Source organism: Eubalaena glacialis, chromosome 13 (assembly GCF_028564815.1).
Source record: "Eubalaena glacialis isolate mEubGla1 chromosome 13, mEubGla1.1.hap2.+ XY, whole genome shotgun sequence".
Taxonomy (NCBI): domain Eukaryota; kingdom Metazoa; phylum Chordata; class Mammalia; order Artiodactyla; family Balaenidae; genus Eubalaena; species Eubalaena glacialis.
The window spans coordinates 46,065,865-46,080,751 of NC_083728.1; the positions used below are offsets into that span (position 1 = coordinate 46,065,865).

Below are 14,887 nucleotides of genomic sequence, written 5' to 3' on the forward strand. Positions count from 1 at the left end.
GAATAGCCTGTGTCTGCAATAAGGAGCTGGGCTGAGAGGATACAGGTACATGGACAGCTCTAGATGGCACTCTTACCCACTCGCTAAGTCCAGCTACTGCCAGACCACATGTAGGACGCATACAGCTGTGGGTTCTTGTGTGAAAATCAATCTAGTGTGATGCCTTATCCTGTTAGTAACATGGATCTTAACTCAGAAGCTGAAGTTTGGCCTCTGAATCCCTCTGGCTAAGTGCTGAGAATATCTCCTTGCACTTTCTACTTTGGGCAGCTTCAGGGAAATAGCCAACCCTTAGTTTGCCTTTGTGACTCATTGGTACCACAAAACAGACTCTCCAGCCATTTTACAGCACAAGCCGAGGCATCAGCTCCAACGAGGGACCCACGGGCTTGGTCTCCTTCATGATTCTGGTGCATTGAGGAAATGGGTCCAAGCACATGGAGTACCCGGAGGCCTTTGGTAAACATGTCCTCTTGGCTGAGTATATTAGCACCCTGAGAATTCCAGGACCTCAAGCCCTGGGTGAATTTTAACTCTCTGGAAAGGTCAACCACTTCTTTCAGAGATTTGGGGAAATCAGAACTGAGTTATTATTTTTCCTGTATCTGCTCACTTTACTGGTAAATGCATATGATGTAGATTCTAGAACAAAGTTTCCCAGTCTTTAAGGTGCAAGGAGTCACCATGGGGTTCTTGTTGAAATGCAGACTTGGATTCGGTACTTCTGGGCGGGGGCCTGAGCACCTGCATGTCTGACAAACTCCCAGGCGACACTGATGCTGCTGGTGCAGGACTGTACTTGGAGCAGCAAGGCTGTAGGTAATCTCTGTACTCAAGTGAGTCACAAAGGGCTTCTTGAGCTGGTCTTGAAGAAGAGAAGCAGTCTTTTCAGCTAGGGGAGTTGCCATGAGGTCAGAGGAATGAGCAGGCCAAGAATTTGGAGTGGTTTAGGGAAAAAAAAAGTGGAGAGGAAGAACCAGGATTCTATCTAGAGGCATTTAAAGGCCAAGAGGAAGAAGAACAAAGGATGCAGTGTTTATGGGAAAACTCTGAGCCCTACCTCTTCTGCGGAGTGAGGGCTCATGAGTGTCATTTGAGTGGAAGGTCAAACCTATAAACATCACTTAGATTACTTTACAAGCCACGACCTTTTCAATCTCAAGACTCCTGAACTAGGTTGTTTAACAAATAAAGCAATTGCCCCTATATCTTTTAACAGTAAGAGTATTCAACCCTTGCTGTAATGAAACTTTCACATGCACTCACTCCTTTTAGCCCCAACTTCACAACAAGTCACCTACCGATTATCCCCTTTTTACAGATGAAGAAAGAGGCACAAAGTGGTGAGGTGACTTGTTTAGAGACCGCTGGAAAGAGGCAGAGCTGGGATTTAAATTGAGGAGGTCTGACTTCAGAGTTCCCATTTCTAAACACAAGGAACTTTGACCTCCTTTCCACTCCCTGCCTCCCCCAGATGGTAGAGTGATGTATGAAATACTCCATAGCCTCCATCTCCCATGCAACTGTCCCGGGTCAGGGCAGTTGGGTTAGGCGGACGCAGCCAGCATTCATGGGCGCCCTTGACTGCACCCTGACCTGAGACGCAGGATCCAGGTGCTGACCCCTGGGCTCCCACAGTGCTCCCTGAATCAAGGCTCACCTTACTGCGCTGACCCCACTCCCCAGGGATCCTATTCAGCATTCTGTCTAGTCCCACAGACTCTTCTCTAAGGATCAGAGCCCTCCATGCTTCATCAGGCCCAGAGCCTGAGTGCATGGGACACTCTGTCCCCATGCATTAGGCTCTACCCATTCTTCACCTCATGTGCCCAAGGCCAGAAGTTTCTGGGATGACCCTCTCCCCTGGGTAAATAGGCCCTGCCCCTAGCACCTACCTCACCCTCTGCCCAGCCCAGCTCCTCTGCTCCCAGCTGCCTTTTGTCTACTTCCAGGAAGCTCACCTTGCTTCTTTGACCTACAAAAGACCATGTGACACCTGCAAACATATTTGCAGACCCATTCAGAAGACCTGAACCAAAGTATGTATCCAAACTGCCTTGCAAAACTGAAGGCACACATTTTTCTTTTTTTTTTTAACTTTTTTAAATATTTATTTATTTATTTGGTTGTGCCAGGTCTTAGTTGCAGCAGACGGGTTCCTTAGTTGTGGCATGCATGTGGGATCTAGTTCCCTGAGCAGGGATCGAACTCATGGCCCCTGCATTGGGAGTGCAGAGTCTTATCCACTGTGCCACCAGGGAAGTCCCGCACCCATTTTTCAATGCATCAGAAATGCCCCCATTGATCTCATGGAGGAGACTCTATAAATGTCACTTTGAGAGAAATATTTGCTTTGCTGGCCAGAACTGGACATTATGATTATGTTTTCCCCCAAAGGCTACACAAGGGGGCAGTTCCCCCCAAACCATCTTAAAAATAAGAATAGTTTATCATCATTCACAGTTGTTTAAGTACCTACTGATTAATAGTTCACATTTGGGCTCAATATTGAAGGATGAAACTGATTATCCCTGAAGGAACACGAGGAACAGGGAAAAGATAGGGGGAGGCAAGGAATTAGAGTAACAAGTAGTATTTCTTCATCATCCAACCATCTTCTCACTTAAGAAATAGCTGTTGAGTGTCTATCCTGTGTAGGCATGAAAAGATTTTGGCAAGAAGCCCACGGAGCAGGGAACAAGAGGACATATCTAAATGCAGGTGGAGGCAGGTTTCTTGGAGCTTTGAGTGATGAGGGAGAACCAGCAAGCACTCTGGGCAGCACAAGGAAAGTGGAGGCTGCCCTTCAGCCCCGACCACGGGCCCTAGATGGAGAGCAGGGCAGGGCACGGAGGGGTGGCCAAGTTCTCATGTCTCAACAAAAGCTCAGTTGCACAAGAGATGAGGAAAGAGGCAGCCGAGGCAGGAGAAAGAGTGTTTTTGCTGTACAGGAAAGTAAGAAAGAAGCCAGAGACCTAGTTCTTATCTTTAGGAAGACACTTTTTGAACTACACCAACCTCCTTTCTGAGAAGGTTACGGCTTCTTTGTTGACTTAGGCTCTCTTCTCACAGGACTGTATGTGTAGTTTCCGCAGATCCCGGAGGCTTGCTGATATTATGAGGGTTTTGAATTTAAGGACAGGTGCAGGAACAGGCTCGCAGAGCGTCATTGTCACCTAAACCTGATTGGAGCTTTGGGCACATAGCTGGGCTCTCCCTGGGATTTAGTAATTCCCTAACCCGTGACAAACCAGGGCTGCTTTGCACCAGAACGTGGACCCCAGGCCACGTCTCATCACCCACCATGTCGGCTCCCTCCTCTCAGTCCGTCACAAACCAAAGGACCCCGCCTTGATGAGCCAGACTTGGTGGTGAATAATGTCTAAGGCGTTGTTGGTACTCAAATTTGTGGTGATTACAAGTCCACAGTGTGTCATTATAACTTTGTAACATGATTGTACAGTAGCATTGTGTGGGTGCACCTTGATGGCATCAACTGTATTCTTTTAATTTCTGTATCTCAGGATTTTCTCTATACTCTGACAAGAAGCTGGTTTGTTTGGGCTTAGGGTCTTTTGGGTTTTTTTTGTTATTTTTTGTTTTTTGTTTTTGGTTGTTATTGGTTTTAGAAACCTTCTGGCATTAGTTTGTATATCTGAAAAAAAAACCCAAAACCTAATCGTTCAGAGGTGTCATGAGGATTAACGTAATGCGGGTATAAGTGCTTTAATAAGCATCATTATTTGAAAATCTCTTGCAGATGTTAGCATGTGATTTGCTGAAACAGTAGAACCTCATAAGGCCTGCAAGAACATAAACCACAATCCCCTGAATCCTATAGGTCTGTGACCCACACACTGTAGAATTATAGAGCAAGGACCTAAAAATCAGAAACTACCAGATGTTAATATGGGTCCAGAATCCCACAGTGAGTGAAGTCATACCTCTCTCTGTCTAGCTTCTGTGATTCTAAGAGGTAAGTGAGTTTGTCCCCCAAGGCGGAACAATGGCTGATTGATCTTCCCTTTGCTCAAGGATCCCAGTGTGTGGACACCGAGGGTTTTCTGAAGTTCCGCTAAAAGCTTCTCCTCATCGAACTCTCCATTCATGACAAACACTATGAGTTCCTGCCATCTGCAAAATGCAAAAAACATATCAAGGTCTTTTGTAGGCTTGTTTTCTGTCCTGCCTGATATTAAAAGAATGGAGAGAAATTTCTCTTCTTTAGTGGGGTTCATTTAAACTCCCAAACTCAGGCTCTAACATGTATGTGACCCTCTTAATTGCATAAACAGTACAATAATCTCTGCGTGTATAGATTTTCGAAAATCTTAGAATATTCACTTTAAAGTGACTGCTAATTTAGTTCACTTGGGTTTGCTTTTGAGTTTATTTTTGTGTATGGTGTTAGGGAGTGTTCTAATTTCATTCTTTTACATGTAGCTGTCCAGTTTTCCCAGCACCACTTATTGAAGAGACTGTCTTTTCTCCATTGTATATCCTTGCCTCTTTTGTCATAGATTAGTTGACCATAGGTACGTGGGTTTATCTCTGGGCTTCCTGTTCCATTGATCTATATTTCTGTTTTTGTGCCAGTACCATATTGTCTTGATAACTGTAGCTTTGTAGTATAGTCTGAAGTCAGGGAGGCTGATTCCTCCAGCTCCGTTTTTTGCCCTCAAGATTGCTTTGGCTATTCGAGGTCTTTTGTGTCTCCATACAAATTTTAAGATGTTTTGTTCTAGTTCTGTAAAAAATGCCATTGGTAATTTGATAGGGATTGCATTGAATCTGTAGATTGCTTTGGGTAGTATAGTCATTTTCACACTATTGATTCTTCCAATCCAAGAACATGGTATATCTCTCCATCTGTTTGTGTCATCTTTGATTTCTTTCATCAGTGTCTTATAGTTTTCTGAATACAGATCTTTTGTCTCCTTAGGTAGGTTTATTCCTAGGTATTTTATTCTTTTTGTTGCAATGGTAAATGGTAGTGTTTCCTTAATTTCTCTTTCAGATTTTTCATCATTAATGTATAGGAATGCAAGAGATTTCTGTGCATTAATTTTGTATCCTGCAACTTTACCACATTCAATTGCTTAGCTCTGGTAGTTTTCTGGTGACATCTTTAGGATTCTCTATGTATAGTATCATGTCATCTGCAAACAGTGACAGTTTTACTTCTTCTTTTCCAATTTGTATTCCTTTTTTTTCTTTTTCTTCTCTGATTGTCGTGGCTAGGACTTCCAAAACTATGTTGAATAATAGTGGTGAGTGTGGACATCCTTGTCTTGTTCCTGATCTTAGAGGAAATGCTTTCAGTTTTTCACCATTGAGAACGATGTTGGCTGCTGTGGCTTTGTCGTGTGCGGCCTTTGTTATGTGGAGGTCGGCTCCCTCTGTGCCCACTCTCTGGAGTCTGGGTTTGCTTTTATTACTATGGCACAGGAGTCACACTCACCATGTGTCATTTCTGTATAAAAACTTGTAAATTCCAAGTCCCAGAAGGAAAAACTCTGTAAGCAGGTATACTTATATTCATCAGCTCTGTATTCCCTTCAGAGACTAACAGGCCTGCGGTGGATTATAGAAAAGGGAGCTGCTTCCCCCAATCACATGGGTTACTTCAACATTTTAGGAACCCAGCCGAAAGCAAAATGTCTAAAGATGAACGTTTGTTATCCCTGAAATTCTCAAAATAAGAAAGCTGCTTTCTGTTTCCTTGGCTGCCATCTCGTGGTCAGTGATGTAGTGACACTAAAACAACACTACATCTTACGTGAAGACTCAGAAGATATATCTGCCTGTCTTTAACCTAGAGGGATGGGATAGGGAGTGTGGGAGGAAGACGCAAGAGGGAGGAGATATGGGGATATATGTATATGTATAGCTGATTCACTTTGTTATACAGCAGAAACTAACACACCTTTGTAAAGCAATTATGCTCCAATAAAGATGTTAAAAAAAAAAAAGTTAAAAACGCAGTTAATTAAAGATATATTACTGCAGGCATGAGGCAATTATCCTTTCTCATAATTCCTATTTAGATCCCAAAGTGTCATTCCCTTTCTTGTTTCCTGGTCTACAATCTTTTCCATGAAAAAAACAAGTGATTCAACTATCACATATCGCTTTAGCTCTAGCACTGTGCATTAGGACTAGGGCTAAAAGGATGAATAAGATAAGGTCTCTGCCTTCCCTGGAGGAGAGAAATGAACTCAAATAATGAGCAGTGTGATGAGTGCTTAAATCCAGAATAGATGAGTCATCAAGGACACAAAGAAGAAAGAAAATCTGTCCTATTGGCCAAAAGAGTTTGAGTGGAGGCTTGCGTGGTGGGTGGAGGTTCTCCAGACAGACAAGAGCGGGGAAGCATATAAGAGAAATGGGAGGCTGTGTGCTGGGGAATATTGAGAAACCATATGAGGAAGACAGCCAGGGACTAGATCAGGAACGGCCTTTGCAGACTGCATTCTTTAGCTAGTCCCGTAACAAACAACCTCGAAACCTCAGTAGCATCCAACAAATATCACTTATTTCTTACTCATGACTGCAAGTGGGCTGGGCTAACTGTGCCCTACTTGTCTCTCAGCCTCTCCTGGGACCCTCCCAGGACCTGTGGACTAGCCTGGGAGTATTCTTTTCATGTTACTGGTAGAAGCACAAGAGGAAAAGCAGAAATGTGTAAGGCCTCTTAAGGCGGAGGCACGGAACTAACCTGCTCTCTCTTCCCTGGATTCTATTAGCCAAAGCATGTCACTTGGCTGAACCCAAGCCAGAGGCAAGGAAACATCTTCCATTCCTTCAGTGGGAGGGCTCTGAGGTCACATGTCAAAGGACTCCAATTGGGAGAGTGTAGGAATTGGGGCCAATAATGCCATCTGCCACAAGTTCTATCTTGGAAATGCTGAGTTTGAGGTACCCGTGGTTTTGTCTAAAATGTGGTTGGAAACAGTTATGTAGCTCAAAATATAGGTCTGGCTTTGAGTGATGGACCCAGGAGTGCCAAGACCCCAAACATGAACCCTTGTGGACCCCATCCCACACGAACTGGTCCAGAATCTCTAGGAGTGAGACAGGGAATCTACATTTTTACTGGTTCCCCAAATGATGATTCACAGTCTCTGAAGTCTGAGACCCACTGGTGGATAAATGACAAAAAATGGCACTGCCTTAAAGTTTTGAAAGAAACCAGGACTGCTTTGTACCAGAACATGGCCTCCACACCACATCCATTTACCCACCTCCCAAAACTTAGGCAGTGAGACCCCTGCCAGCCCAAAATGCTGCTGTTCTGTGCAAAGCCAGCTAAACTCTACCATGCTGGTGGCTAAACCATTGATTGGTGAGTGTTAGTTAATGATATCCCTCAGGGCTAATTTTCACCTGGCAACAAAGCTTAAGTTTAAGAAATGCCTTTAATGTAAAGCTGCAATCTCTGCTAAGGCAGGTGAGGACAGCCTTTGAAGACCCTGTGAAACTATATGCCCCCACTAGAGGTTTATTCTGCTGGCTTTACAAATCTGCCTACTCAGCTTGTCAGAGTTAACTTTTACTAAAAACTAGACTTGTCTCTCCCCCAAGGTGTTCTCTGACTTTGACTTTGCTCTCTGAAAGTTCGGGTCCAAGCCTGAGCCTAAAATATCTGCTGCCTTCTCCAAAAAGAAAATGAAGGAGGAAAAGAAAAGCCCTCTCATGACTCAATTTTTTTGTGTGTATTATTTAAAGACATGCAAAGCCTAGAGAAGCTCCTGAGAGATGCTGTAATCTACGGTCAGCCTCGAACCCGCAGAGCTTGGAAAAAGATTCTCATCCTAGTGGAGGGCATCTACAGGTATGTAAATAACCAGAGACCTATTCACACACTGAGGCCCACAGTGAGCTGACAGATGGGGCAAGGCTGACCTCTCTTAGTTAAATGGAAAAATGAGTTAGATATAGGTGTTATGAAGGGACCTGAGTCAGAGCTATCAATGTGAACCATCAGGTCTTGGGTCACCTGTCTTTTCAATGACCATACGTATGGCGGAGCACCTTGGAGGCTGGCATACTTAAGAAGGTGTCTTCAGAAACGTCCTGACAGAGCATTGCTAACTTGTATTGATTCCACTACCTTTGGCTGCCCCACAGTTTCAAAGGCTTTTAGGGGATGGGTTAGTCAACCTCAGAACACTCTTTGCCTTTACGACAAAGGCAGGAAAGTAGATACTGCTGATGGGCACCCAGCTGCCCCTAACTCAATAGTGCACCCAAACTCCAGGCTTGCTGAACTTGGCCAATTGTTGGCATCAGACTACAAAAAAGCCTGCACATTTTCTTCAAGGTAAGACTAACTTGGAGTACAATTCTTGATGCAGAGCTGGGAAGAGGGGGAGATGGTCTTAGCATCTGAAGGCATGCTCGGTCTCCCCACAGCTTTTAGGCTGAGCAGACAAAACGTCCACTAAGCCAGTCAGAGCTGCACTTTTATATTGCTGGTTGTGATTGGATTTGCTTCATTCTATGTCTGAATTGATGATCGTTACTAAGGAAGAAACTGCTCCCAAGTTTGTCTTCTGGTGGATGCCCTAGTCCATGAGTCAAGGAAACATTACTTCAGAGTTACTCACTCCTAAATCAATTCTCAATCTTCATGTTAGAAGAAGCAAGGGCAATGTTTCCTCTGGATTAATTATGGGACAGTGAACAAGATTAAAAGGAAGGGAATGAGGGCTTAACTTCCCAACAAGGGGAAGTGTGGCTGCAAAGGAGGCTTGAGATCAGGAGCGGCCTTTTTTTCCCTGAAGCTAATGGAATCCATCCCTGGGGGCACCACACAAGCACATTTGGCGATTTTCAGTTGTCACAACTGCAGTAAAGTCCTGTTGGCATCTGGTGGGCAGAGGCCAGAGATGCTGCTAAGCCTCCTACAACGCACAGGATAGTCCCCTACAGCGGAGAATTATCCGGCTCAAAATGTCAACAGTGCCGAGTTTGGGAAACCCTGCTGTAGAATAATGTAACCACTCACTGGCCCTGAACTTGCTACTTTTAGGAAATAATCTCATCTTGACTCTGGGCTGTCATAGCCTCAAGCACGGGTCTTTCTCCCTGTGTGATTTGTGCCAGATGCCAGCCTGGGAGGGGAGACCTTATCTAAACACCTGTCAATCAAGCCTAGAATGGTGGGAGCACAGATCAGCGGAGGGAGAGCAGACGGGCATCTCCTTTAACCAGAGTAAACAGAGCCCAACTGCAAATAAACAGAACTCGGCTTCACTAAAGAGAAGTTGTGTTCTAAGTACTTTGATCATGGCTGAAATTAAGTGGACCACCAGCGTTTCACTGTCAAATATTCCCATCAGTTACACAAAGAAACCCCTCTGCTAATGGCTATGTTGGGCCTGGGTCCTACCATGATATCAGGAGGATAGGGGAGGCAGGTGTGGACTTCGGCTCCAAAACAGGGTGGCAACAAACCACAGCTTAGGGTTCACTAGCAATGGTGACTGCCCAGTGACCTACTGCTGTGAAACAAGCCACCTCAAAGCACAATGGCTTACACAGCAATGAGTTATTATTTCCCACGCTACTGTGGGTTGTCTGGACCAACTGGGCAGCTCTGCTCCACGTGACATGGGTTGGGGTCATTCATGCGGCTGTTTTCAATGGGGTGTTTGGCTGGGGCTGGAACATCCAAAATGACCTCACTCACACATGTGGGCTGTTGGTACTGGCTGTTGACTGAGGTGCCTTATTCTCTCCTCTTCTCTGGGGTGCTTTCTCTATATGTAGGCTTTTCTCATTCAGCAGTCTAGCTAGAGCTTCCTTACAACATGGTGGCTGGCTTCCAAGAGAATGAAAGCAGAAGTTACCAGCCTTTTAAGGGCTGGGCCCAGAACTGGTACAACATCACCATATTCTATTGGTCAAGGGATGACACGAGTCTAGCCCAGATTCAAGGGGAGGAGAAACAGACCCCACCTCTTGATGGGAGGATTGGCTTGTGTATACAGGGAGGGGAAGACTTACAGGCAACCATCTTTGGAGGCAATCTACCACAGCAGCTGCATCAACCAGACATGTATACAGGGAGAAGTCTCCACTGTCCATGGACTTGCCTTCTCAGAGATGTTCCTTTGTTCTCACCTGCACAGGGATCTTATCTTTAAATGAGACTGTGACCTAAAGGCACTCATTCATAGATAGGAAACAGGACCCTTCTTAAACAGGCCTCAGTACCTCCTGGGACCTCAGTTTCCTCGTCTGTAAAATAAGACTAGCCTAGAATAGAGTTCTGGAACATATGGATGTTCTCATTTGCTGCTCTCACCAGAAAATGAAATTATTTCCCACAAGATTTTCCAAAGGGCCAGGGTTATGAATGTAGTTCACAAATGTACTTTTACTCTCCAGAGATGTATTATGTATGTATACCTTGTTAGAATCCACACAAAACCTCCTTAGAGTTTCACTCCCAGATCTTTCTTATCTCTGGCTGTGGTTTGCCCCCATGGGCAAAGTCTCCCTACCACAGACAGCTCACATAAATCAATTTCTTCAATGCTCCAAAAAAGAGCAGTCAGCCAAATCAGACAGTTTCAGGTAGGTATCAAGGTAGAAAAGGCTAGATACCAAATCCAAGAAGTCAGTAAACTCCATAAAAGCAGTTATGATAATAATAATAATAGTAGCAATAATAATATCATCATCCATAGATCATGTATGTATTAATATTTATATATAGACTATAGGGGAGTCAGGATTTGGACGGAGGCCTGGGACATGGGTGTAGATCCTGTGTTGCTGCCTATAACTATGTGCCCTTCATAGGGTTCTTTTGTAAGAATTAAATGAGATCACATAAGCTAGTGCTTGGAAAAACCCAGCGCATAGTAAAGCCACAGCCAAGGGTAGCTGTCTTCATCATCAAATTTATTTTCAGTTAAGGAAGTTGCAACTCAGAAAACAATAAGCCATCTGCATGGCAAAGCTGTTTGACTCCTGAAGGATGGGTGTCAGGGGACAGGGTTCACATTTATCATGTTTTATTGCTAAACATTTCACATGTGCTATCTTGAGTAAGTGCCTCCAGTACTCTTAAGTTTATTGTGAGGATGAAGACACTCAGGTTCCAAGACCTAGATAACTTGCCCCAGGGCAGATAGCTGAGATAAATCAGAGCTGGGATTCAAACCAGGTGGCCCTGCTGGGACAGAGACCCAATGTAAACAGAAGAATCAGCCCATGTGTCCACATCCAATGAAATAAATGTGGAAAATGCAAGGTCATCCATTTGACTTTCACCATCAACCTGTCTAGGGCTCGGTTTCTTCATCGGTAAAATCGGGAGATTGAAACTTGAAGTGTAGAGTTCCATGATTCCATGATTTGGGGTTTAGAAGTACAATAGTATTATTTTAGTGTTCTCACCTGCATTTTCTTTTAAGTATTGTTTTAAAGTCACAGTCTTCTAGTTTTGTGTCTCTGAGAATCCTAGTGGTTGATTCATGGTGGTCGAAAAATCTCAAAATTATTCAAAAATACACTAGAGATGGGGAGAGAGGTCCCAAATAACTGGGGATATAAACTAGCATAGCTGGAGCCCAAACTTTCAAAATAAAATTAATCAAGAAATACTATCCAACCTTTTCCAAAAATACACATATAAACAAATGTTGAAATCTCAGAATGCCATTTTCTCTAAGAATGTAAGCCATTCTCCTGCCCAAAATAATGTGAGTTTAAGGACTGAGATCTTCAGTGGTAAACTCTCACCTATATCTCTGTGGTTTAAACAAAGACAAAGAAAAAGAAAACAGTAGTTACTTTATTTTTAATTAAGCTTAGTTCCTTTTTTCCCCTTTCTTTCCACCTTCCTTTCTCCCCTTGGATTGTACTCAGGGCCCACCAAGGAGATTTTTCCACCATGTAAGTTGGCAAACCAGTGGTTTAAATCCCAATTCTGTCAGTGGGTAATATGGTTTATAGGTGGAGGAGAAGGTGGTGAGAGGGAGATTTCAAAAAGTAGTCTTGTCACTTAGCTAATACATTATGTAATAGAAAAGATATAAAGAAATTATTCACTGGCTTGCTGGTTTAAGAATCATTCAAGTCCCTGCACAGAACTTCAAATTAACTGGTGGAATTATCTTTACCTACAGTTGTATTTTAGTTGTTTTTTTTTTTCTATTCAAGTCAAAGGAAAACACAACCTTCCACTCAGGAAGAAAGAATAAAACACTGTTCTTGGGTTTGTTTGTTTTTTTTTTTAAATCGTTTCTGGCACAGTGTTCTTTGACAGCAATTTGCAGCAATAACATAGATAGCCTTTTCATGTAAACACCAAACTCAATATCCCACTACAGGGAAAGGTTCAATTCAAATTTGGTCACATTGAGAGAATGAAAACTTAGTGTGGGTAAATATAGCTCTTTATAAAAACTGAATTCCCTCTAGGACTCATGTGTGCCCTACATTAACTCCTGAAATCAGCAGTATTGTGAAGTCATTAATCTTCAAGGAAGAAATATAAACCAGGTGAGCAGGCCCCTAACATCAGCTAGATCGGCCCAAGCAAAGATGGCTAATTAGCTGCCCGGAGTGTCTGCAAACTGTTCAACATTAACTCCGGTTCCTGCCAAACTCAGTTCCAGAACAAAGAATGGCTATTTGTGACATGTCAGGTTTTTAGCATGTTTGTGTTACCAATTTAGAACATCTTAAAAGATGAGAAGATTCTAGAATTTTGAGGGCATACAGCCATTTATTATGTGTGACACCCATATGCTTTCTTCCTGGAAAATTCAACACAGAGCATTGTCAAGGGCTCCCAATTTCTCAAATTAGGCCTCGTTGCTACCATTTCCTCCTAAGCTCCACCTGAGAACAAGAACAACCCAATGGGTGCTTGTTATACGTCAGACACTTTACAAGTATTATTTCTAGTCATTCTTATAAAGGCCTTATGAGCAGTGTGCCATCATCATGCTTATTTTACATCCGAGGAAACTGAGTCAGAGAACAGCAAATAAGTTGCCCAAGTCCTCAGTTAGTAAGTGCTGTGGCTACCATCTCAGCTTAGGCAGTCAGCTGGCTGGACCTCCTCCCCTTCAATGGAAACAACTTTAACAAGCAATTACTCTAAGAAAATACTGGAACTAACTCGCAAACTTCTATAAGAGAAGATGACTCTATTTGGTCTTCATGTCATTAAAATCTGAAAACAGCCTTTCAGAATGACCTTGTAAAAAGCACAAATGTAATAAGCAGGACTTCATTAAAATTAAGAACTTTTGCTCTGCAAGAAAATGCCAAGAGCATTAGAAAGACACGCCAAAGACTGGGAGAAAGTATTTGCAAAAGATACATTTGATAAAGCATCATTATCTAAAAGATGCAAAAAACTCTTAGAACTCAACAATAAGAAAACAAACAACCGGGTTAAAAAATGGGCCAAAGACCTTAACAGATACCTCACCAAAGATTTACAGATGGAAATAAGCATGTGAAAAGATGCTCATATGCCATCAGGGAAAATACAAATTAAAACAATGAGATACCACTACACACCTGTTAGAAGTTCACAGTCTGGGACGCTGACAACAGTAAACGCTGGCGAGAATGTGCAGTAACCCGGAGCTCTCATTCACTGCTGGTGGGAATGCAAAATGGTCCAGCCACTTTGGATGACGGATTGGTGGTTTCTTACAAGCATGCTCTTACCATACAATCCAGCAATCATGCTCCGTGGTATTTACCCAAAGGAGTTGAAAACTTGTGTCCACTCAAAACCCTGCACACAGATGTTTGTAGCATCTTTCTTTATAATTGCCCAAACTTGGAAGCCACCAAAATGTCCTTCAGTTGACAAATGGCTAAATAAACTGTGGTCCATCCAGACAATGGAATTTTATTCAGCACTAAAAAGAAATGAGCTGTGGAGCCATGAAAAGATGTGGAGGAAACTTAAATGCATATTATTAAGTGAAAGAAGCCAATCTGAAAACGTTACATAGTGTATGATTCCAACTACATAATGTTCTGGGAAAGGCATTACTCTAGAATCAGCGAAAAGATCCCTGGTTGCCATGGGTTGGGTGTGGAGATGGATAAGTAGGTAAGCACAGTGGATTTTTAGGGCAGTGAAAGTAGTTTGTGTGATATTATAATGATGGATACGTGTCATTATGCATTCATCCAAACCCACAGAATGTATGATGCCAAAACTCAGCCTCTGTGCACCAATACCAAATCAAATCTTGGAGACAGAGTTTTGGGTGAAGTAGAAAAGAATAACTTTATTGCTTTGCCAGACAAAGGGGGACACAGCGGGCTAATGCCCTCAAAACTGTGTGTCCCAACCTGGGGGGATTTGGTGAGGAGTTTTATAACAAAGGTTCAAGGATGGAGTTGCTGATAAGGATCAGGGTGTGTGCAGGGCCTGCATTCCTTTAATCTGGCCTCGGGTGGTCTTTTGATGAGCTTCTGTGGTTCTGGAGGTTATCAAACTGACCTCTCTGGAATGAAGAGTGCTTCACCAAGTAGTTAACATCTTCCATTTGTTGGGGGTTTTAGTTCTGCCAAGACTTGGAAGCAACCAAAATGTCCTTCAGTTGGCAAATGGATAAATATGAGAAGAGCTCGAAGATATTGTTATGTGTATCCCTTGAGGCGGAACTAGGACCCTGACCCAAGGCTGCACTATTGTTTCTTGACTGCTCTTCCCTTGTCTCTGCATCCCTTCTCTTCCCTGATTAGCAACTGTTTGAACCTGCCCTTTGGAACTCAGGGAAGGTCATGAAAGCTGAAACCTATTTCCTACAAATAAGAAACAGGGGACAGAAGGCTTTTGTGCCCAGGATCCCCACAGGGTCCTGCTTGGTTTCACATACAATGCCAAGAGTGA

At 43.2% G+C, this 14,887-nt stretch overlaps 1 protein-coding gene across 1 annotated transcript in view; it reads left to right on the top strand.

Moving 5' to 3' along the window:
- The window catches only part of SPTLC3 (serine palmitoyltransferase long chain base subunit 3), a 133,796-nt gene that overhangs the window by 73,753 nt on the left and 45,156 nt on the right, over positions 1-14,887 (top strand). The window contains exon 8 of the mRNA XM_061208450.1: positions 7,729-7,834. Coding sequence (XP_061064433.1) covers positions 7,729-7,834 — 106 coding nt within the window. The remainder of the gene's footprint in view (positions 1-7,728; positions 7,835-14,887) is intronic.